We start from the raw sequence: 22288 nt of genomic DNA, 5'->3' as shown, positions 1-22288 counted from the left end.
TTTTTTTTAGTTTTTTTAAGTTTATTTATTGATTTTGAGAGAGAAAGAGAGACAGCATGAGCAGGGTAGCGACAGAGAGAGAGGGAGAGAGAGAGAGAATCCCAAGCAGGCTCTGCGTTGTCAGTGTAGAACCCCATGTAGGGCCTGGACCCACAAACCGTGAGATCATGACCCTAGCAGAAATCAAAAGTCAGACACTTGGGGCACATGAGTGGCTCAGTTGGTTAAGCATCCCACTTTGGTTCAGGTCACGTTCACATGGTTCATGAGTTCAAACCCCACGTCATCGGGCTCTGTGCTGACAGCTCAGAACCTGGAGCCTGCTTCGAATCCTGTCTCCCTCTCTCTCTGCCCCTCTTCTGCTCACGCTCTGTCTCTCTCTCAAAAATAATAAAAATAAAAAAATAAAAAAGAGATGCCATGCAGGTGCCCCAATTATATTTTTAAAGTAAAAGTTGTGTATGCATTTTGCTCATTTTCTTTTGATTTTTATTATTAGATTTAAGGTGTTTTCACAAGATGTGTGAAAACAAGTAGTTCTATTTTAGTTTTGCTATTACTTGTCTTCAAATAGTTGACTCTCGGGGCACCTGGGTAGCTCAGTTGGTTAAGTGTCCGACTTCAGCTCAGGTCATGATCTCTCGGTCTATGAGTTCGAGCCCCATGTCAGGCTCTGTGCTGACAGCTCAGAGTCTGGAGCCTGCTTCGGATCCTATGTCTCCCTCTCTCTCTGCCCCACTTCTGCTCATGCTTTGTCTCTTCATCTTTCAAAACTGAATAAATGCTAAAAAATATATATATATATAAATAAATAAACAGTTAACTCTACAATATGCTAAAATATTTCCCTATGTTGTCTTCAAGACGATTTGTAGCTTTAGGTTTTACATTTAGGTTTGTAATCCATTTCAAGTTAAATTTTTTTTTGTACTGGGAGGTAGAGATCAAAGTTCATTCATCAGAGTTCGTATCACATAGATATCCAGTTGTTCTAGCACCATATCTTGATAACTCTATCATTTCCCGTTGAATCACCTATCACCTTTGCTCCGAACTGCAGACTTCTTTATCCGACAGCTTACTTGACATCTCCATGTGGATATCTAAAACACACTTTAAAACTAAAGGCCCAAACTAAGCTCCTTAACATTGTTCCAATCTTTACTGCTCAGTCTTTCCCATTTCAGGAAACAGTAAAGCCTGTAGCTCAGGACAAAAGCTTGGAGCTGTCCTTCATACCTTTTTCTCTCTCAGGGTAATTAACCTTGCTAATATTTTCAAAATATTTCACTATTTATCATCATCTCCATTGCCAGGCTGTCTGATCCAAACCACCATTATCTTTTATCTGGATTATTTCATTAGCCTCCTAACAGTGTCTTTGCTTTTGGCCTTTCTCCCCTTACAGTCTCTTCACAATACAGTAACCAGTGAATCCTTATAAAAAGTCAGATGTTGTCATTTTGTCTGTTCAGATCTCTGCAGTGGCACTCCATATAACTCATAGTAAAAGACAAGAATTTATAATAGTGTAGAAGATCCTACATGACCTTATTACTTTTCTGACCTCATCCCCATGAAATCATTCCTTTTCTCATTCTGTTTTAACTACTTGGCCTGTCTGCAGTTCCTTGAGCATACTAGGCATGCTCCCACCTCAGTGCCTTTATACTTTATATTCTCTCTGGAATACTCCACCAAGATTCTTGAGAGCTTACTTCATCTCCTTAAAATCCTTTAAAATACTAACTTCTCAGTAAGTCTTTCCCTTACTACTCTATTAAAAATGGCACTCCACACCCCACTGTGGTCTACTTAATGTCTCTTCCCTGCTGTGCTCTTCTCCATCACATTTTTCTCATACTTGCGTGATACCCTCATGGTTTCGTGACACTTGACTATTAGGTCTTCTAAGGCAGTGACTTATGTTTCTTATTTTCTGCTGTATCCCCAGTGTCCAAAATAATGTCTAAAACATTAGTAAACACTCAGTAATTATTTTCTAGATGAAATGATGAAAATTCTTTTTTTTTTTTTTTTACAAAATGATAATTAGTTTATCTCAGTGTAAGATATTTGCACAACCATCATTCTGGTCATAGGAATAGACATTTGTTTCCCTATGTAAAAATATAAAGACACTTTGAAATCTAAGTCTAAATTAGAAATCTAAGTCTAAATTTGAGTTTGTATCTGGATATGAACCATTAAGTAAGATTTTAAATGTAATCTGAGAGCTACTTTGATTATACCTCTGTAATCTGGAATATTTTATACATCTTGGCTTGGTTATACTGAGACATTTTGGGTGACCTTAACAGCCTGAATCAAAAGCAAGTAGTTGTATAAATCATAGGTATTGCTTTTCATAGGGGTATATTGCACAACTTGAGAACAAAACATTCTTAGATCCTTTAAAATATTTTTAATGATAAAGTAAGTGTAGAATAAATGGTTTGTACACAAGCAAATACAAATTACCTGGCATTAGGTGTATTTCAACTGAAATGACCTAAACCGAATACTTTGGGTTGCTTATGAAAACAGTAACAACAAACATTTGAAAAATAGAATACAAAAACTATTTACAATAGCATCAAAATATCATATATCTAGAAATAAATTCAAAGGGAAGATGTATAAGGTTTCTATACCGGATTGTAAAACATTACTAAGAAAAAGAAGCCCTAAATAAGTGGAAAGAGACACTATGTTCATGGATGGGAAGATTCAGTATTGTTAAGATGTAAAATCTCTCCAGATTGATTTATAAATTCAATCCCAAGCTCCTGGCACTTAATGCATATGTATGCATAAATGGATAAGTTGATTCTAAAATCTATGCAGAAATGGATCTAGAATAGCCAAAATATTTGTGAGTGAGGGGGAGAAAAAACAGAGTTGGAAGACTTCTATGACTAGATTTCAAGACTTGCCGTAATTAAGTCAGTATGGTATTGGCCCAAGGATACTCAAATATATCAATGGAACACATTAAAAAATTTGAAATAGGCCCCTACATATATGGTCACCTGACATATGACAAAGGCACACTAGTAGTTTAGGGGGATGGGGGCACCTTTTGGTTTTCCAGTAAGTAGTGCTGGAATACTTACTTGGATATCCCTATGGAAAAAGGAATGAACCTTGACTCCTCTCTCACTTTGTACACAGAATTAAATTGAAGTGGATCATGCACCAAAATGTGAAAGATGAAACAATAAAGCTTCTTAATGAAAACATAAAAGAAGGTCTTCAAGATGTTACAGTAGGCAAAGATTTTTAAAAGCACTAACTGAAAAAAGAAGCACAAACTGTAAAATACATATTTTTATAAATATGTAAATATTATATATATGCATATATGCATAAATTGAACTTCATTAAAATTAAGAAGTCCTGTTTATCAGAGATACCAGTAAGAGAATAAAAAGGCAAACCCCAGATTGGGAGAAGATACTTGCAATAAATATTTCCAATGAAGGACTCATATCTAGTGCACATATAAAGAACTCTTTCAAATTAGGAAGAAAAACACAGCCTACTTTTTTTTAATGGGGAAAACAACAGGCACTTCTGAAATGAGGAAATTCAAATGACCAATAAGCACATGAAAAAATATTCAACATCATTACTGATACAAGTTAAAAACCACATTGAGATGATACTTTATCATCTCACTAAACCAGCTAAATTTAAAAGACTGGGACAATACCAAGTCAGTAAATTCTCCTACTTGCCGGTAGGAATGTAAATTTGTACGTCTGCTTTAGAAAACTGTTTGTTTGTAGCCCATAAAACTAAATATATGCCTACCTTAAGACCCACTGCGAAGTATATAGCCAAGGAAAATTAGTACGTACATCTGTCAAAAGATATTTGCAAGAATGTTCATAGTAGCTTTATTCATAATGGCCCCAAATTGGAAACAATCCAAATCTTATCAGAAGGAGAAGGGATAGGCAAACTATGTATATTCACGTGGTAAATATTGCATATCAATTTTAAAAAAAAATAAACTGATAACCCAAAAAACACTCAGTTTCTTAAGCCTTAGATATTGTACTGACTGAAAGAATCTTCAAAAGGGTACAAGATTATATACACATAAAAGGGGAATATGCTGTTTGATTCCATTTATATGAAGTTTAAGAACAGGCAGAGCTAATCTATGGTGATAGAACATCACCACAGTAGTTACCTCTAGGATTAGGGTTGGGTTGCCTAAGGGAATCTTTTTTATCTTAAGTGTATTTATTTATTTTGAGGGGGGGAGGGGCAGAGAGAGAAGGAGGGAGAAAGAATCCCAAACAAGGCTCCACACTGTCAGCACTATCACGCGGGGCTTGAACTCACAAACTGCGAGATCATGACCTGAGCTGAAATCAAGATGGATGCTTAACCGACTGAGCCACCCAGGTGCCCCTTCCCAAGGGAATCTTTTGAGGTATTAGAAACATTGTAAATGTTTTATATCTTGAGATGAGTGCTGGTTACAGGGATATATATGCATATAAAAATTCATTGAACTGTACACTTAAGACTAGTATATATTACACTATGTATTTTTTATCGTAGTAAAAAGGTAAAAAAATAAATTTACGTTTGTTACAGTGTAGATTTGACTGGTGTAATTAAAATAGGTAGTTAGCCATTAACTTTTATGGGATAACCTAAAAGAAGCTAAAAGACATATACTGTGAAAGTTTTATAACTCTCAGAAAATATTAATTCACTAACATTTAAAAAATGTTTTTTTTTTGTCTTTTCAGCCCCTGACCTTTTTGAGCCTGGGAAATGCTTACCTTGCTCTGAAGAATATCAGTGGGGCACTTGAGGCCTTTAGACAGGCTTTGAAATTAACTACCAAATGCCCAGAATGTGAAAACAGCCTGAAGCTGATTCGCTGTATGCAGTTTTATCCTTTTCTGTACAACATCACCTCTTCTGTTTGCAGTGGTAAGCAGCTTATATTAAGTGCCGACAAAATGATGAACATAACCAGGGTTCCTATTCTGATCAGCAGAACACAAAATGATTTTCTCGGTTTTTCCCAAGGATTTTATGTAACTAGTATATTCTGTATACATAGGAAAGAAGTTAATTCATTCCTTACTAGATAGAGCCTTGGGGTAATTCCCAGAACCCTAGATGAGAAAGGCCAGCTAAAGTATATTTGACTAAAATTGATAGACTTCTCTCCACAAAATCTATGATTTTTTTAATGATCGATATTAATGGTAAAGGGTACATTTTCTGTCCATAAAGACAATCTGCAATACAATTTAAGTGGTTTTTCTGTCTTCTTTCACTGAAATACACCCCCTTGCCTTCCAGTGAAAGTGATCCAGATCTTGACTGCACCTCTAAAGCAGTCACGTGACATTAATTGGTATCTTCTTGCATTCTTCCCCTTTCTCACACAGCCACCAAAATATATGCATGTGCATAAGTGTGTCCACCTGGGTAATGGTTTGAGTTAATATCTGAACTACTGTAAATTCATTAGTTAGAACTCCCTAAGAGTTCGATTATGTTTACTTACTTATTTAACTTTCACTTCAAGAAAAAAGAGTTTGACTTGAATTATGAGGGGTGAGGTTTATATACATATGGATCCTCAGAACCTCACTGTTGTAGAACACACAGTAGGTGCTTTGTCAATGTTGAAATTAGATCATTATATTCAAGCAGAGGGCTATCAGTCCATCACCTTCACCTAAGGAAAAAAAAATCCCTAATGCTCACTTGGTTAAGTGATTTATCTAAAAGACATCAACAATTTACCCGTAGATTTAGCACTTCAAACTGGTTTTCCAGATTCACCTGTACGAGACTGCCTTAGGATTTTAATGAAATGACAGGCAGTAAGTTGTATTTACATTTTTAAGTATCAGAAGCCAGTTTTTTATTTTTATTTATTTATTTTTAATCTGGTTGCTTTTTTATTTTATTTATTTATTTTTTAAATATATGAAATTTATTGTCAGATTGGTTTCCATACAACACCCAGTGCTCATCCCAAAAGGTGCCCTCCTCAATACCCATCACCCACCCTCCCCTCCCTCCCACCCCCCATCAGCCCTCAGTTTGTTCTCATTTTTTAAGTCTCTCATGCTTTGGCTCTCTCCCACTCTAACCTCTCTTTTTAGAAGCCAGTTTTTTAGTGAAGAAACCAAAAATCTCGCAGCTCCATAACTCCATAGCTCAGCTGTGGCTCAGTACTGAGCACAGTGTAAACTGGAGTTCTTGCATGAAGGCTGAAGGCCTAAGACAGCGTTGACGGTGCAGCAGTGGAGGGACCCGTGCCAGAGTCCTACAGATTCATGTGTGAGCCCTAACTCTTCCATTACTGTGTTTCTCATCCCAGCAAAGTAACTTGTGTCCTCATGTGTAAAATGAAAGGCAAAATCTGTCTCATAGACTTGTTGGTAGGATTAAATAAGACCCTTATCACATAATAGGTGTTGGGTAAAAGTGAGCCATGAGAAATTCATAATAAATACAGAATATTCAGACCTTAATGGATCTTACGGGTCTTACTTAATCATAGAAAACATGTTGTGGACTTTTAAATTCCTTAGATTACTAACAACAGCCTTGTAAACAGAATTTCACTTTTTTCAGTGAGCTGCTTTTACTAATAGTCTCTCTCTCTCTCTCTTTTTTCCCCTGCTATCATCTCCCTCACCTCTCTTGACTTCTTTGTTATCAGAAAGAAGAATCAGAAAGAAGGCTTTTCTAAAAAGCCTTTTCCTTAGTATTAGTTTTACATGCTTTTGCTTAGGATTTTAGTTTGTTGAAATTTATTATTATTTTATGTCACTCATGTCAAGAAAGGTAACTCCATTGTCTGGAGGTTTTTCCCCAGAGTATAATTTCAACTAGCCCAGGAAACTAATAACCTGAAACAAATCTACAAAGTTGTAGTATCATAGTATTTAGTAGTCCAGATATCCCGCAAATGTTACTAGATCCAATACAATAAAAGTTCTTTCAGAGAGAGCTCACTAATAAAAACAATTTTTTTTTTTTTTTAGTTTAGCCCCTGTTACATTGTGATTAGTTATCTTAGAAGAGAATCTGCCATCTAGTAACACCTCCATAAATAGTGGTACCCCTGATGAAATGTATGCTATAGCATTTTCTAAGTTTAAAACCTCATGGATAATACTGACTTCATTCAGTATTGATTTTTTTTTGACAGTGTTTTTGCATTGCTTGTTTCCACAGTAACAAGTAATGCTTTGCTGAGTTCCAGCTTTGAAAGGCTGAAACTTCATAGAAACAAATATCTCTTACAGATACCATGAATTTCTTATATTTGAAAACCCAAACAGTTTCTTCTCCTGTAGCTGTCTCTGAGCTTTACTAAATGGTTGATGAAAAATAGAGAAAAACCTCTGAATAATGATTAGCATTTCTGTACCTTCACATGATTGTCTACCTTTGGCTTTTTCTTTTTTGCAATATCGAAATAAGCTTCGTTAAGTTATCTTTACTTGCCTGCCATGTTATCTGTCTGAGGTTTTTATTATGACAATACGAAGTTTTCAAGATACCAACAAAGCTTATGATTCTTTTTCCATATAATAATCAAGGAATTCATATTGGTTTTTATTAGAGAAGAACTTACGCTGCCCTTCCCCACCCCTTCCCCAGCCTAAGTCATTCTCTTAGGAAGGTCTGTTTGAAAGCTACCATTTTTGAAAACTCTGAGATAAGCTTTTCAAGACCAAAAATTGTTAAACTCTTAGAAAACCTATCTTAAATACTTTTTCTGGCCACTGTTAATCTTCGACAAATTATTTTCTTTACAAATACATATTGGTAACTATTTTTATAGCAGCTATAATATAGTATAATCTCTTGGGTAGTATGAACTTAATGGTAAAATTGTAGGCAGTGTGTTAACATGAGTAAGTATTTTATTGCTTTCAATATGTAATCATGGAATTTTTCGCACAGATTTTCAGTTTATGTTTCTTGGAATGTCTGCACAGGTATTGTATTCTGGTACCTCTCAGTACCAATTAGTTCAGTTTAAAAAATACATAATCACTATGCTTACAAAAGTTTTCGACTTGTGAAGGATACATCGGTGCTTAATTACTTATCTGACATTTTTCCCAAACTTTTATTAATCTGGAAATCATTTTATTGACTGCCGTGTGTTAGGTGTGTATGTTCTTATATAGAAAGTGCTTGACATCATCTCTCTCTCTCTCTCTCTCTCTCTCTCTCTCTCTCCCCCCCTCCTTTGAATAGCATTTAATAAATTCTTGTCTTTTATAGGTAGTTTTATATTACCACCCCAATGTCAAGAATGCTGGGAAGGAAAACTTAATAGATTGCTTTATACATTGTTTGCACTTGAGTTGACTGTTACAAGAGAAGCTAGTGCTTTCAGTTTTGATTAAGCACTTATCTTGGCAGTTTTGAAATACATACTCTTTTACCATATTTTATTGGTTTGTTATTTTACAATCTGATTTAAACGTAGAACTGAGTAAGTAGAACTGAGTGTGCCGCTTCAGCAAGCCCATTCTTAAATAACAACATATTTGGCCCTTTTTAAAGTAAAATGGAATCTGTTAAGTAAACTTCCAGTGCTTTTGAGTATAAGTAAGTTCTTTTCAGTGCTCAACATTAAACAAAAGGACTTTTCTTTTTAATTGGAAAAAATAAAAGTCTCACAAAGAATGAAACCTCATGAAGTAATAATGATTATCTTCTGTAAGGACTAAAAATTGAAAGTAAGTTTCAGTAACCATCTAAACAGAATAATTAAATATTAAATCTGAAGAGAAGTCCAGAAATACATGTAGTGGATTTTCCAAGCATTCATTACTCCATAATATTTTCTAAATGCTATTTCCTTCAACTTCACTAATTTGCAAATCAAAAAGCTGCATGTAGTGAAGATATTTTCTACTTAAGCAGTCTAGATTGTTTTATTATTATGTCTCTGATATGCATAGTTTTATTTTTAGTGTATCTCATCCAGTATTATTTTACTTTTATTAGAAAACCTAAGACCAATTGTAGGTCATATATATTAGACTTCATTTACATCAGATGCCTACAGGTATGCCACTGACAGTGGCATTGATATTTGCTGAATAAAATTAAGCACCTAACCCAGGACTTCTCTGGTCTTGTCTTAATTCACTGAGACACATGTCCATTTAAAAATATTGACCACCCCCCCCCAAAAAAAATATTGACCCAGATCTTTAGAAATGATGGGTAAACGTTATACGTAGAACTCAGACTTAACGTCTAGGTATGCTTAAAATTTTATGCATGTTTTTCTTTAATATGTATTTGAAAGCTTTCACCTACAGACAAAAATAATAAAAGAATTTCCAAATCATGTACATGAGCCTTAATATCTGTTGCAGTGTACAGAAGGATTATCCTGCGTCATCACAGTGTTTCTGTATTTATAGTTATCTATTTACCTAAATCATAGCTCCTTTTATAATTAGTTTCATTACCTGTGGTTTTAATCTGTGTTCTTCAACCTAAATTTCTGTAGATTTATAACTTGTAGCTTAAAGCAATCTTACCTGGAGTTCAGATTTTGAAGAAAAAGAAATCTTGGACTTTGCTGCCCTCCTGTGGACTATCCAGCATATGCTACCTGCAGTTAGGGACTTTTGTTTTATGACATTCTTCCTAAAAGTTAATGAAGATGTCGGCTTAAAAAAAAAAAAAAAAAAGATACATTCATAAAGATCCGGTTTTTTATACCTTTTTGAATATGCTACTAGTTAGCTTCCCTCCATTTATTCCTGTAAGAAGAATTAAAACTTTGGTTAATTTACTACAGGTCTCGAAATCCTAAAATTTCAAGCATATTGTGCCAACGAGCCAAATGTAACTCTTGATAATGTAATCTGTCTAGATTTTGTATTTCTTTATTAAAAAGGGCTTTAATTATGTGGCTAACAAATAATCCTTTGACAAATATCTATGTGGTAGAGGGGGGAATAAGGAGAATCCTCTTTTTATGAATCTAGAAGCAAAGATCATGGGTTACTCAGTTCAAGTGTCACTCAGTGGTACAGCTAAGACTGAAATCTGAGTCCTCTGCCTTCCAAGGCCAGTGTGGTTCCTGTGCACAGTTCTCTTACTCCAACAAGTATAATTTATCCCACTGCTGTGATTGAAATCATTCATATTTATAAATTCCTGAGACATTTTTGTGAAAATGGTATATTCACCATACTTTTTATGTCATCACTCAAAAGAGATACCTACATCCCTGTATAAAATCTGAATCTGAACTAGATTATGAGGCAGTCCTAACCCTAAAAGCACACCTGAAACGGTCCCTTTCAGTTTAGCGCCTTTGTCTTTTCCGAATTTTGCATGATTAGATTGCCACGTGGCCTTGGGTTGCACACAGATCTGGTGGCTGTACTTGCATTATTATCTCGGTAGGTAATATTTATCTTTTGGGATTCCCAGCATTTAGCTTGGTTACCTTGGGTTTTCATAAGATCTTAGGACAGTAGGTCAAATTCTGATGACCAGTGGTTTTACACTTCAGCCTCCAAAAGACATTGAATATGTGTATACATATTTTAATACTTTTTGGTTTTTTGATGTGAACTTTTCTACATGCAAAAAAGCATTACTTTTCTTTTGAGGAATGAGCCTATTGGTCCCTGCTTACGATCTTCCACAGCTACCCTCCAGTTAGTACAGATTGTTAGTCTGGCCAAATAATATTTAAGAAAAAATGAAATTTAATGGTGGATATAACCTTCTAAAGCATCAGAATGTTTTCTTTTAACTAAAGGAAACGGAGTGTGGCTTAGTTATTCATCCATTCAACTAATACCTCTCATGTGCCAGGCATTAGTCTAGGAACTGGAAACCAAACAGAAGAAAAATTCTGTTTTATGGAGCTTCGTTTTAGTGGAGAGAAACAGAGAGCAGATGGTAAATATAATAAAGTATTTAGTATGTTAGAAGATAGTGCTAAGGGGGCGCCTGGGTGGCTCAGTCGGTTAGGCGGCCGACTTTGGCTCAGGTCATGATCTCACGGTCCGTGAGTTCTAGCCCCGCGTCGGGCTCTGTGCTGACAGCTCAGAGCCTGGAGCCTGCTTCATATTCTGTGTCTCCCTCTCTCTGACCCTCCTCTGTTCATACTCTGTCTCTCCCTGTCTCGAAAATAAATAAACGTTAAAAAAATTTAAAAAAAAAAAAAGAAGAAGAAGAAGATAGTGCTAAGGGGAAAATAGATGAAGAGGTTGGGTGAGATTCAAACTGTGTTTAAAGAGGCCCCACTGAGGAAGTGCCAGTTGAGCAAAGACTTGAAGGAGGTAAGGATTTAGGCCATGCAGGCATACAGCATAAGAGCATGTCAGCCAGAGAGAATAGTTGTTCTAACAGCTTTTGCAAGGAACAGCAAGAAGGCCTCTGTGGTTGCACTCGCTTGTAAGAGATGAAAGCTGAGATGAGTGGGAGGAGGAAGGAGCCATATCTTTACTGCCTTGCAGACCATTCTAATAATTTGGGCTCTTACTCTAAGAGAAAGATGTATGATTTGGAAGATTTTGAGCAGAAAAGAAGAACGATCTGATTTACATATCAACAGTTTTCCTCTGGCTGCTCTATCGGAAATAGATTGTAGTAAGGTAAGGGCAGAAACCAGGAGACCCATTAGGATACTGTTGCAAAAATATAGGTGAAAGAGAATATTGGCTTGAACCAGCCAGGTGAGGTGGGAGGAGAAGGTGAGAAGCCATCATTGTATTGGGGATACATTTTTGAAGATAGAACTAACAAGACACCACCAGAGGCAAGGTAGGAAATGAAGGACAGAGAGGTCATGGATAACTCCTAAATTTGGGACCTAAGCAACTGGTGCTATTTTTAATGAGATTTGTAATCACCATTGGTGCTGTTTAATAAGATAGTAAAATCTGAGAAGGAGCAGGTTTAGGGAGAAAAATAAGTTTGGTTTTGTGAATGTTAAGTTTGCGCTGCTTATTAAATGTTTAAATGCAAGTATTAGGCAGGCAATTAGATATATGAGTGTCATGATGGTCAGGGAAGAGGCCCAGGCTAGAGATGCTAATCTGTGAGCCATGGGCTTATGAGTGGTTTTTTAAGTCTTGAGCATGGACGAAGTCACCTCAGTGGTTAGTATAAAAAGGAAAGTAGGTCAGCAATTAATTACTAGGGCATTCTAGTACACATTAAGAGGTTGAGAAGAGAAAGAAAAATAAGGAAACAGCCAGCTAGACAGTAGGAATATCGGGCAACTATTTTGTCCCAGAAACAAAGTGTTTTGAGAAGTGATAGATTGTATCATTATTGCTGCACCACACGGTTGCATCCTAAGAGGCTGAGTTGGATGAGGACAGCGAATAAATCGTTCGATTTAGGAACATGGAAGTCGCTGGCAGTTTCTAAAAGTTTGTATGAAATGGGTTGTGAAGGAGGTGAGGAAGTGGAGATGGCTAGCAACTCTTCCAAGGAGTTTCGCTGTAGTCAGGAGCAGAAAAATGGGATGGTAGTTAGAGAGGGATGTGGGATTAAAGATAAATTCGGTTTGGATTTTGTTCTAAAAATAGAAAAATTTGCAGTATGTTTGCATAGGACCGATCTAGTAAAAAAGGAGAAATTAAAGATGCAAAAAAGAGAAACTAACTGTAGAAGCAAAGTTCTTGAATAGATGGCGGGGAGGGGTGTGGAGTCCAAGGCACAAAAGTAGGGTAGGAATGGTCTTTAGATAGGAGCAGGGACAATATATAGGTATCGAAGTGGGACTTTTGATTACTTCTCAGTGAAACGAGAGGCTAGTTGTGAGATCAGAGTGAAGAGAGGCAGAGGGTGTTGGAGACAATGTTGAGACAGGAAAGGGTGAAAACAGTAGACTCAGGATGTGAGTTGACAGGGAGATTTCTAACTTTGGTAACTGCCTAAATGTCAGTATCATTAATTAAGAGAGAGAATATGGGAAAGACATAATTTATGCATTGATGTAAAGCTGGAAAATAAGTTGTGATAGACCTCAGAGAGAATATGCAAGGTGAGAAGAAAAGACCAGAATGGAATCTTAGAAAATACTAGTATTTAAGGAGCAGAGCCAGTGAAGGAATAGAATGGTATTGGGAAACCAAGGGGAAGCTAGGTCCTGAAGGTCAGAAGAACAGAGGGTTTGAGAAGAAGAAATCAATAGTACCCTGTTCCGTATTGGTTCCCAAAGTATGGTACAGATATCACGAGAGGTGCGTAAGCTTTCAAGTGGTACTTAGGTTAACATTTTTTAATAATTTTAATGTTTATGGTTAATTCTAATGGGCATTAATATATCACTAGCACATCAAACCTGTGATTTATGAAAAGCGGTACTAACTTACCCTTTTAACATAATGTAAGATTAACCAGCAAAGCCATTTAAAGGAGAACGTCACATAAATAATCATAGTGGTACCTACGGGAAAATCATGACTGTAGTTGGCAAATGAACAGTGTGGACGCTCTGGCTTTAACAGTGTAGAAAGTCATTGGTGACTTCATTTTATCAAAAGTATTTTCTGTAAAATGGGGAGGTACCTACACTAAAACAACAAGAATAAATCTTAGGATAACAGAAGTGTTAAAATGAGCTCTGTATGTATAGTTGAACTACGTTTGAAGCTATTGGCATAGTTTCTAAACTAAAGCTCATGTTTCAGCTGTCATTCAGTGACTAAAATATCTTTAAAGCAAATAGATAATGATATCAAGAAACATATTAATGATAGGATACAAATAAGGAAGATTTTTTTTAACTCACCTTTTAGAAATATGAAAATGTCACTATGTTTGAAATAAAATAGAAAATTTGGTGAGTGAAGAAAGAGGATATTTATCAGGAGGATATTCTAAGCCTCAGGATCTAGTACACAAGAGCAAGTAGTTTTATTCTCTGTCAATGGACTGTTGCAACTGTATCACTATAGTCTTGGCTGTGATGCTCCAGATGGACTGAGACCAAGGGTAGCAAGTGACTGTCACTATAGACATTTCAGTAGCACTTCTTGAAGTCCTCTAGGATGGGATGGCACTGGATGTTGTTGTTACTCAGTTATGGAATACTTTTCTTCATTAATCTAAAAATAAATTTATAGTCTCTTGGAATTACAGAGCTTAACGCTTAAGGTGTGCAAATGGTCCTCGCCAGTATTAGGGTTACTATCTTGAGTCTCCGAAAGGAAGTCAGTTATGTTTTTAGGCACTAAACTAAGTTTAAATCACAGTTCTGCTTCCTTTCTGCTCTGAAGGTAGTATGAGGATACCTACTGGATGGCATCATCAATCATATTTCGTGATCACTTATCTACAGATAGGGTTGGAAAGTTATGTTTAGACATCTTTCTTTGTATGTAGGCTCTATTCTGCATCAGGAGCCTACTGTGATTCCCTACACTCATAGCACTGTAGACAAAGTGATTGTACACCAACAAGAAACTGTGAAGGGTGAACAAGGTGGGGTCTGTTTATGGGGCACCTGGGTGGCTTGGTCAGTTAAACATCTGACTTTGGCTCAGGTCATGATCTCGCGGTTCACGGGGTCGAGCCCTGTGTCGGACTCTGTGCTGGCAGCTCAGAGCCTGGAGCCTACTTTGAATTCTGTGTCTCCCTCTCTCTCTGTCTCTCCCCTGCTCATGCTCCATCTCTCTCTGTCTCCCCAAAACAAATAAACATTAAACAAATTTTTTTTAAAAAGATGGGGTCTGTTTTATCTAGCTCTCATTAACTATTCAACAAGATACTTTTGGTGTGGTTTGTCACTGCAGTTGTACATCAGCCTCCTGAAAGGAACTGCAGGCGGCTAACTCTAGTTGTATGGACTTTGTGTGTAGTGAGTTAGGCAAGTTCATTGGCTGTTGCCCTTTTATTTATTTATTTATCTATTTTTATGTTTATTTATTTTGAGAGAGAGAGAGAGAGAGCACGAATGGGGGTGGAGCAGAGAGAGGGAGAGGGAGAATCCCAAGCAGGCCCTGTGCTGTCAGTGCAAAGCCCAATGTAGGGCTCAATCTCATCAACTGATGGGAGATCATGACCTGAGCCAAAATCAAGAGTTGGATGCTTAACTGACTGAACCACCCATGCGCCCCTCTTCCTTTTTAAATCTTCAACTTCTATTCGTTGTTGCCGATGCTTTCAGAGATATTTTGACTTATGTTAAGTTTTGCCATTTCTTTTAACAAGCCTTTGCATGACTCTTCCCCGTTCAAAAAGATTATTCTAATTGCAGAACTCATACACACGCATACACACATGCACACACACACGCATACACACACACACACACACACACACACACACACGAAGTCCATTCTACATTGGTAGAACGAGCTCTTTTTTTTTTAAGTGATTTGTGCCTAGGTGAGTTCTTTAGTGCACTGTGAGCCAACTAGTTGAAATGAACTCCCAGTTTTGAAATTTTTGTTTAACACAGTGAGCACTGAGTCTTTAAACCCTTTTACAAATATGATCATTGAATGAGTTCTACTCAGTTTCATGGCCTGATTGAAATAAAGCAGTTGAGCCTGATAATCACTAGGAAAAGAACATTAGTTTTAACATGCATAACTGAGAATATGTGGCATATATCTGTGAATGTGGAATGCTAGCTTGGGGTTTTTTCCCCCTTTTTTCTTTCAGTGTTGTTATTACTAGTAGTCAAATGTTCTTCCTACTAAATTACTGTGCTCTTTGACCAAGAAAATTTCAGTAATCTGTTACTTTTTCTTAACCACCAAGGTTTATTTGGTGGTTTATCTTGAAAATGTAGGAGAAATTTAAATCAAATTTCATAGCTGCTGAAAAGAGCACAGCTTTGGATTTGTTTTTTCTCACTTAGTTGCTTTTTATAACAACGAAGCCTAAATTTGCTGACCTCAAAGCAATTTAAACCTCTTTGGCTACCAGGCATTGCTTAATAATCCAGTCAGATCACAGATATCCAAAGTGATTATTATAAAAAATAACAAGCATATCAAATTTCAGGAAAAAGGGCTGGAAGTCAGTAGCAATTGATAGAGTACCCACTGTTGATCAAACGTTCTGCTTCCTGCTGCACCTATAATAACATAGCCATGTTTCCCTTGACAGTGTGAAATATAGCTAGGGAAAAACCTAACATGAACAACAACAACAACAACAACAAACAATTCACCACTTCTCTGACTGCCTAAAAAGCATAAATGCTAAAAGTTGGGAGAGAGTAAGGTCTTAGAAGTGATGTTTTCAGGAGCAAAGTGGCCACCGAAGTGAATGCCTCCAGGTAACTGACTTGCATTTGGTGACATAAAACAAAAGGAAACAGTATAATGCCACCATTTATTTCTCTTAGCTTTTTTACTTGATTTAGTGCACTGGCTATATGTACTTACATATATGCTCAAATCAGACTGCTTGTTTTAATCCCATACATATGAAGTGAGGTTTGCATCTAGGGAAGTGAACCTTGAAGTGAAGTCAGTCATCTAGGGAACTTTGTTTCTGAAATCCATAAGGCCTTACTCAAAATGTTGTGTGGTAGAGGGACTTAAGTATCCTTTAAAAATAAAACAAAACCTTGGTTTAAATATCATACCCAGTACCCATGCCAATGAAAAGGACAATTGTTAACACTCTTTCTTTTCATATCTGAGCCATATGAGCTATTACTAGGTTCAAACCCTTATCGATTCTGGAAATACTAGGGTCTTGGGTTCTCATTTAAATACATCTGGATAATTCACTTAATCTGAGAAATAAAAAAGACCAGGTAGCCTTTGAGATCTTATTAGCTTTGACCTAGCATAATACACTTGCAGTAGGAAAAAGGCAAGCTTGATAATGCCCAACAAGTGCTTCTGATGGTAGGTCCCTTCCCCACCAAGCATATGTCTGTGGCTCCATGAATAGCTCGAGGAAGAGGACTAGAGTTAAGGTCTATTGATTTTCCCCACTAGATTCCTTTCCTCGACATCACCAAGTGACCATTCACTTGCAGCAGGAGAAAAGAGAGGCAAATAATAAACCCCCCAAGTTGTGGGTAGCTAGGAAATCTAAGTCCTTCCCCCTATCTCCTGTTTGTAGGCTTATTCTAAGTATTAAGACTTGAGTAAGACCAACTCAACTGTGTGTGGTTAACTCAAATAGATGTGCTGAATTTAAACTCTCTGACCACATAAAAACTAATATCATTCTTCCTTTGGCAAAGTCAGTGAAAATTGTAACAAACTGTAATATATGGTGATGATACTGTGGATAGCCTGTTTTCTTTACTACCCACATCCTGCTTTCCTGGATCCATGTGTTTGCTCATGTTTTTTGCAGCTTTCCCTCCACAAAAATCCTAATCTTACCCTTCCTTCAGAGCCCAATCCTACCATATGCTTTACCTGATTCCTTAATTATAAGTAATCTGTAACCGATCATTCTCCCTGTTCCTCTCCTTCAGCTCCTGTGTCTTGCCATCATAGTTGTGTACAAGACAGTGCTCACCTACAAGACTTCTTCAGCTCATTGGGAGCAGGGACCAATCCTTTTTTCATTTTCATACTCTGGCCCACCATGCATTCTACACCCTCCTTCCACTGTTTAGCTCATAGAATGTACTTAAGTGACAAATTAGCTAGTGATATTTCAAGTTTGAACTACTGAGAATACCTAGTAATAAAGAGTAATTTAACTTGTGTCCACCCACTGTGTACCCAGAATGCTTTACACCAAACCTTCACTCAATACACACATATAAATATAGATCTGCTTTTCAGGTCTGCAGCCCCCACACCAGAGGAGGGAGAAGATGGAAGGAATTATATTGTCTGTCTTGTCCAGGAGAAGCTGATAACATCTTACAGCCTGCGTTCTCTCAGCCCCTGCATGCACTGTTTTTAATGAAAGTTGCAAACAGGTGTCCTTGTTGACCCTCATTGGAAAACTATCATTTATGGGTAAATCACTACGTCTGAGAAAATCTGTTGGGCTTATTTCCCCAGCATACTTGCTTAAAACAAATTTTCCTCTCCTGAGGTAAACCAGAGAGGAGTGCTGCTGCTGCTACTCCTACTACTATTACTACTGCTAGAGCTTTGGCAGTTAATTTTCTTTCTTCTTCAGTAGACTTTCTGCATGGGAAAATATTTTGTAGTAAACTTCTGGTGAATGTTTAAAGTCCCTTGTTTGGAGGTCAAATGTGATCTTTCACATTTCTAGAGGAAACAGTAGCTGCTGAGAGTTTGGATTCCATCACTGGCGTCATTTCTTCCACAGACTGCACGTCATGGTGTCTGTGTGTCACCTGGCCCTGACTTTGCCCTCCGTGCCACAGTCACTTAAGAGAAGGCCACATGGAAAGACAGGCCAGATTTACACCCAGCTCTCCCTTTTTCTCCTGTAAATGGAGGCAGGGAGCATAAGTCTACAGCAACCAGTGCATTTCAATCCCTAGACAAAGCAGATTGCCCTGCCATATGTAGACCAAGTGGTCCCCAGGTGAGAGTTCAACTCTGTAATATATAGTAAAAGGAAAACACACACACACACACACACACACACACACACACACACACACCTGTATTTGAGGTCACAGAGGTTTCTTTCTTAGTCTTTTTTTCTTTTATGTTTTATTTTTGAGAGAGAGAGAGAAGGCAAGGGCGGGGGAGAGGCAGAATGAGAGAGGGAGACATAGAATCTGAGGCAGGCTCCAGGCTCCCGAGCTGTCAACCCAGAGCCCAAAGCAGGGCTCAGACTCGCGAATCGTGAGATCATGACCTGAGCCAAAGTCAGACATTTAACCCACTGAGCCACCCAGGCGCCCCCTCTTAGTTTTTCTTTTTTAAACTTACTTCTGACTCATTCACCTCACCAGGAGGGAATGCCTATGTAATTCTGAAATTGCTGATTTCAAGTCTTTAATATGGTCTGTTTTCTATCTGGCATTGCACTTTTAAGGTCAGTCCGTACATAACCATTACTTTAAACCTCCTGCGAAGAATTCATTTGGCAGTAATTGCTGAATGAGAACAAGTCTAAGGAGCCGATACTTCTGTTGAAATGATTTCTCTTGTGTTTTTCTAAGGAGAGGGCAGCGGAGGGCAAAGGAGGTGAGGCAGTCTCACCCATCTCTTAGGTGTGGTCATCAGCAAGCTAGGTCTCACCCAGACCCAGGAGCTCTGAGTGCTCCTGTTCACAGTGGTTTCACTAAGGCAGTTTCCCAGGAATCCTCTCATTTCAGATAAAGAATCTAGACACAGAGAAGTAAGTTAATTTCCTCAAGTTCGTACGAAAGGCTGCAGCTAAGGCTGGATTTGAATTTATACTGCGGAATGTTCCTTTTGGAACCAGGTCTACAGGACCTCTGTCACAACTTCTGGAGGTGGAAATCATAAAGGTACCTGTTCCCAGAAAGGTTTCTTTCTTCATCAAATATACCTATTAACTCTGTGTGGTGCCAAGCCCCACCTACCACCCACAGTTAATGTTTCCTGCTAATATTTTAAAGTAATTTTGCATAGCAGTGGTGAGCAACTTAAAGATATACTTTTGTTCACCTCATGATTTATCTTACTACCTTTTCTAAAAGGTTAGTAGGGAAATATCATGAAATTATGAGGCAGCTAAAATTATAATAAAACATTCACAGTGTGTCTCTAAATTACATATATACAGAAAAAAAATGGCTACAAAGCTGCATAATTTGAGTGCAGTTGAGTAGAAAGGTAAGGAGAAAGACAAATACTGTAAAAAGTCACTCGTATCTGTTTAGAGGACAGTGTTACCTGTATTTTCCACCCAGGTAGCTTACATTTAGTGGTATACACCAGAATGCCTCCTATAAGGTACCTTTTCCTATAGGCACAAGAAAGGCGCCTTTAGAGTATAATATAACCCTATTAGAACAGGGATGGTAGGAATATCTTTAGAATATTCCATTATTCACAAAGGCCATCTTTGTAACATCTGTTACTTTGTGTTTAGCAACGTCAAATTCAAAGTCAAATTCTAGTTCCTGTTAGAAATCAGTTTATTTATGTCTTAGAAACTCATTGTATATAATAGGAAGCATAGAAGTATTACACTTACTTGTACGGGGGAAAAGAAAGTACATTAGAACAAGAACAATTTGGGGCAAGTAGAGCAAGGCTTTAAGGTGTCACAACCTAACACAAGCTGTGGAGCAGCAGAGAGGTGGTAAGCTTTGATTGAACAGAACATAGGATCTACAGTCTGTTCTCATACTGTAAGGCCATGAATTCAGAGAGCACAGAGCAGACTGAGGCAAATGTCTAAATGTACTAAATATTTTGGGATTCAGATATGCCAAGCAGTGTAATCTGGATTAATTGCTGTCTTCTTCTAAAAGCCCAGTGGAAATCAACTCTGCCTACCTTCAACATCTCCTACACACACATGTGTGCACACACACACATGTGCACATATGTTGGCAGTTGAAATTAGGCAGATACCCTGATAACTTCTCGAGCCAGTTGTTCATACCAGAGATTCTGAGTTAGGCTGTAGCTAAAAGGCCGTGGTGAAAGAGATGACATTGGGATAATTTATTCCTTTGCAGCTTTTCGGAGAGCCAACAATAATAGCTTACCATGTGCTAGGCCATGGTCTCACTTCTTATATTTCAATCTCAACAACTTAGTGAAGTGGACACTATCATGAAACTCAGTTTGCAGATGAAGAAACTAATACACAGGGGCGCCTGGGTGGCGCAGTCGGTTGAGCGTCCGACTTCAGCCAGGTCACGATCTCGCGGTCCGTGAGTTCGAGCCCCGCGTCCGGCTCTGGGCTGATGGCTCGGAGCCTGGAGTCTGTTTCCGATTCTGTGTCTCCCTCTCTCTCTGCCCCTCCCCCGTTCATGCTCTGTCTCTCTCTGTCCCAAAAATAAATAAAAAACGTTAAAAAAAAATTTTTTTAAAGAAACTAATACACAAAAAGAATAAAAGTAACGTGCCCTGCTTTATACAGCTAGAAAGTAGTAGAAATAGGATCGGAACTCAGTCTGGCTGCAGTCTGTGCTCTTACCCACTATGGTCTAAGGCTAAGAGAATTACATGAGCCTTTATTAGTTCTGTTTGACTAGCTCTAGTTATGTGACTCTTCCAAAGTTCTGCTGCCTTTCAATTATTTGTGGCATTTCTTTATTATAACTCATCCTGAAGGATCCTAAGGTACCCAACCAGGAATCTCCTGACAACTTATGAGATTCAGAAGGTAAGGAGTCTTTTTAAGAAGTCAGTGGCTACCTAACTCTAGAAAATATTCTTCTGAGACCTTTGTAAATAGAATTATGAGAAAAATAGGAGATTTCCTTAGCTTTACTAATGATAAGAGTTCCTGAGAACTTAGTTTACTCTGAAAACCTTTTTAGCCACTGGATAAGTTGTGCCTTTGCCTTTGGAGACTTCTACTTTGACAAGACCTATTAAATATTTAGTTGTTGTCCAGAACACCCTTGTAGGGTAGGTTAATATTAATAATCCAGTTTATACAGGTGACACTCTAACCGCAGAAAAGGATGTTGACATGTCTGAGATCGCCTAGCAGTTCTAGAATCAGAAATACCCTACTTGGAGTTTTGTGCTTCCTTAGTATTGCCTTGTACTCATCCACTTCCAAGAAAAACCAAACTGCCAAGATTTGAATTAGATGCTAAACACTTTGTAAGCAAGGATAGAGCATTAAGCGCAGAAAAGTGTTTCCATTTTCACCTGGGACCTTGTTATCTAAAACACTTTCTTTAAATCATGCAGTTCCTTAAAAAAAAAGAAAAAGAAAGAAAGAAAAAGAAATCCTACCTCTCAAGGTTAGTTTAAGCTACACAATCTCCTCATTTTTGCCTCAGCAAAAAATAATAATCCTATGCACGGAAGATGACGTGTTCCTTCTTAGGTATCTTTCCATTTTTCCTTCTCCAATATTTTCTTGTGTTTCTTTAATGAGGACATCATGTCCACCTCTGCTAGGAAGACAGGTGACATTTTCCCCTGTGGGCAACTTTTTCTTCAGTTCCCCTTTGAGCTAGGGCAGACCTATACCAGCCCAACGAATTGAAGCTTTCCTTCTTTCCAAAATGCTTCAGTTCTCCTTCAGACAACTGGAAGGAACAATTTAAAAAACAGGCAATTTGACTTTGTATTATTAGCCTAGATAATTATGTAAATCACACCAGAACACTGAGCCACCCTGCTTTTAACTGTCAGCCTAAGAAAATTAATATTAACAGCTCTAACCTTAAAGCATTTAGTTTTTACTTGATCATTTTGAT

At 37.6% G+C, this 22288-nt stretch overlaps 1 protein-coding gene across 3 annotated transcripts in view; it reads left to right on the top strand.

The window, feature by feature from the left end:
- Positions 1–22288, top strand: part of TTC17 (tetratricopeptide repeat domain 17) — a 124354-nt gene that overhangs the window by 49062 nt on the left and 53004 nt on the right. For all 3 annotated transcript variants that reach the window (XM_049647773.1, XM_049647766.1, XM_049647779.1), the window contains exon 16: positions 4773–4959. In XM_049647773.1, the coding sequence (XP_049503730.1) occupies positions 4773–4959 (187 nt within the window). The remainder of the gene's footprint in view (positions 1–4772; positions 4960–22288) is intronic.

The sequence above is a fragment of the Panthera uncia genome, chromosome D1 (genome assembly GCF_023721935.1).
Source record: "Panthera uncia isolate 11264 chromosome D1, Puncia_PCG_1.0, whole genome shotgun sequence".
NCBI classification, from domain to species: Eukaryota; Metazoa; Chordata; class Mammalia; order Carnivora; family Felidae; genus Panthera; species Panthera uncia.
This window is presented reverse-complemented; position numbering and strand designations above follow the sequence as displayed.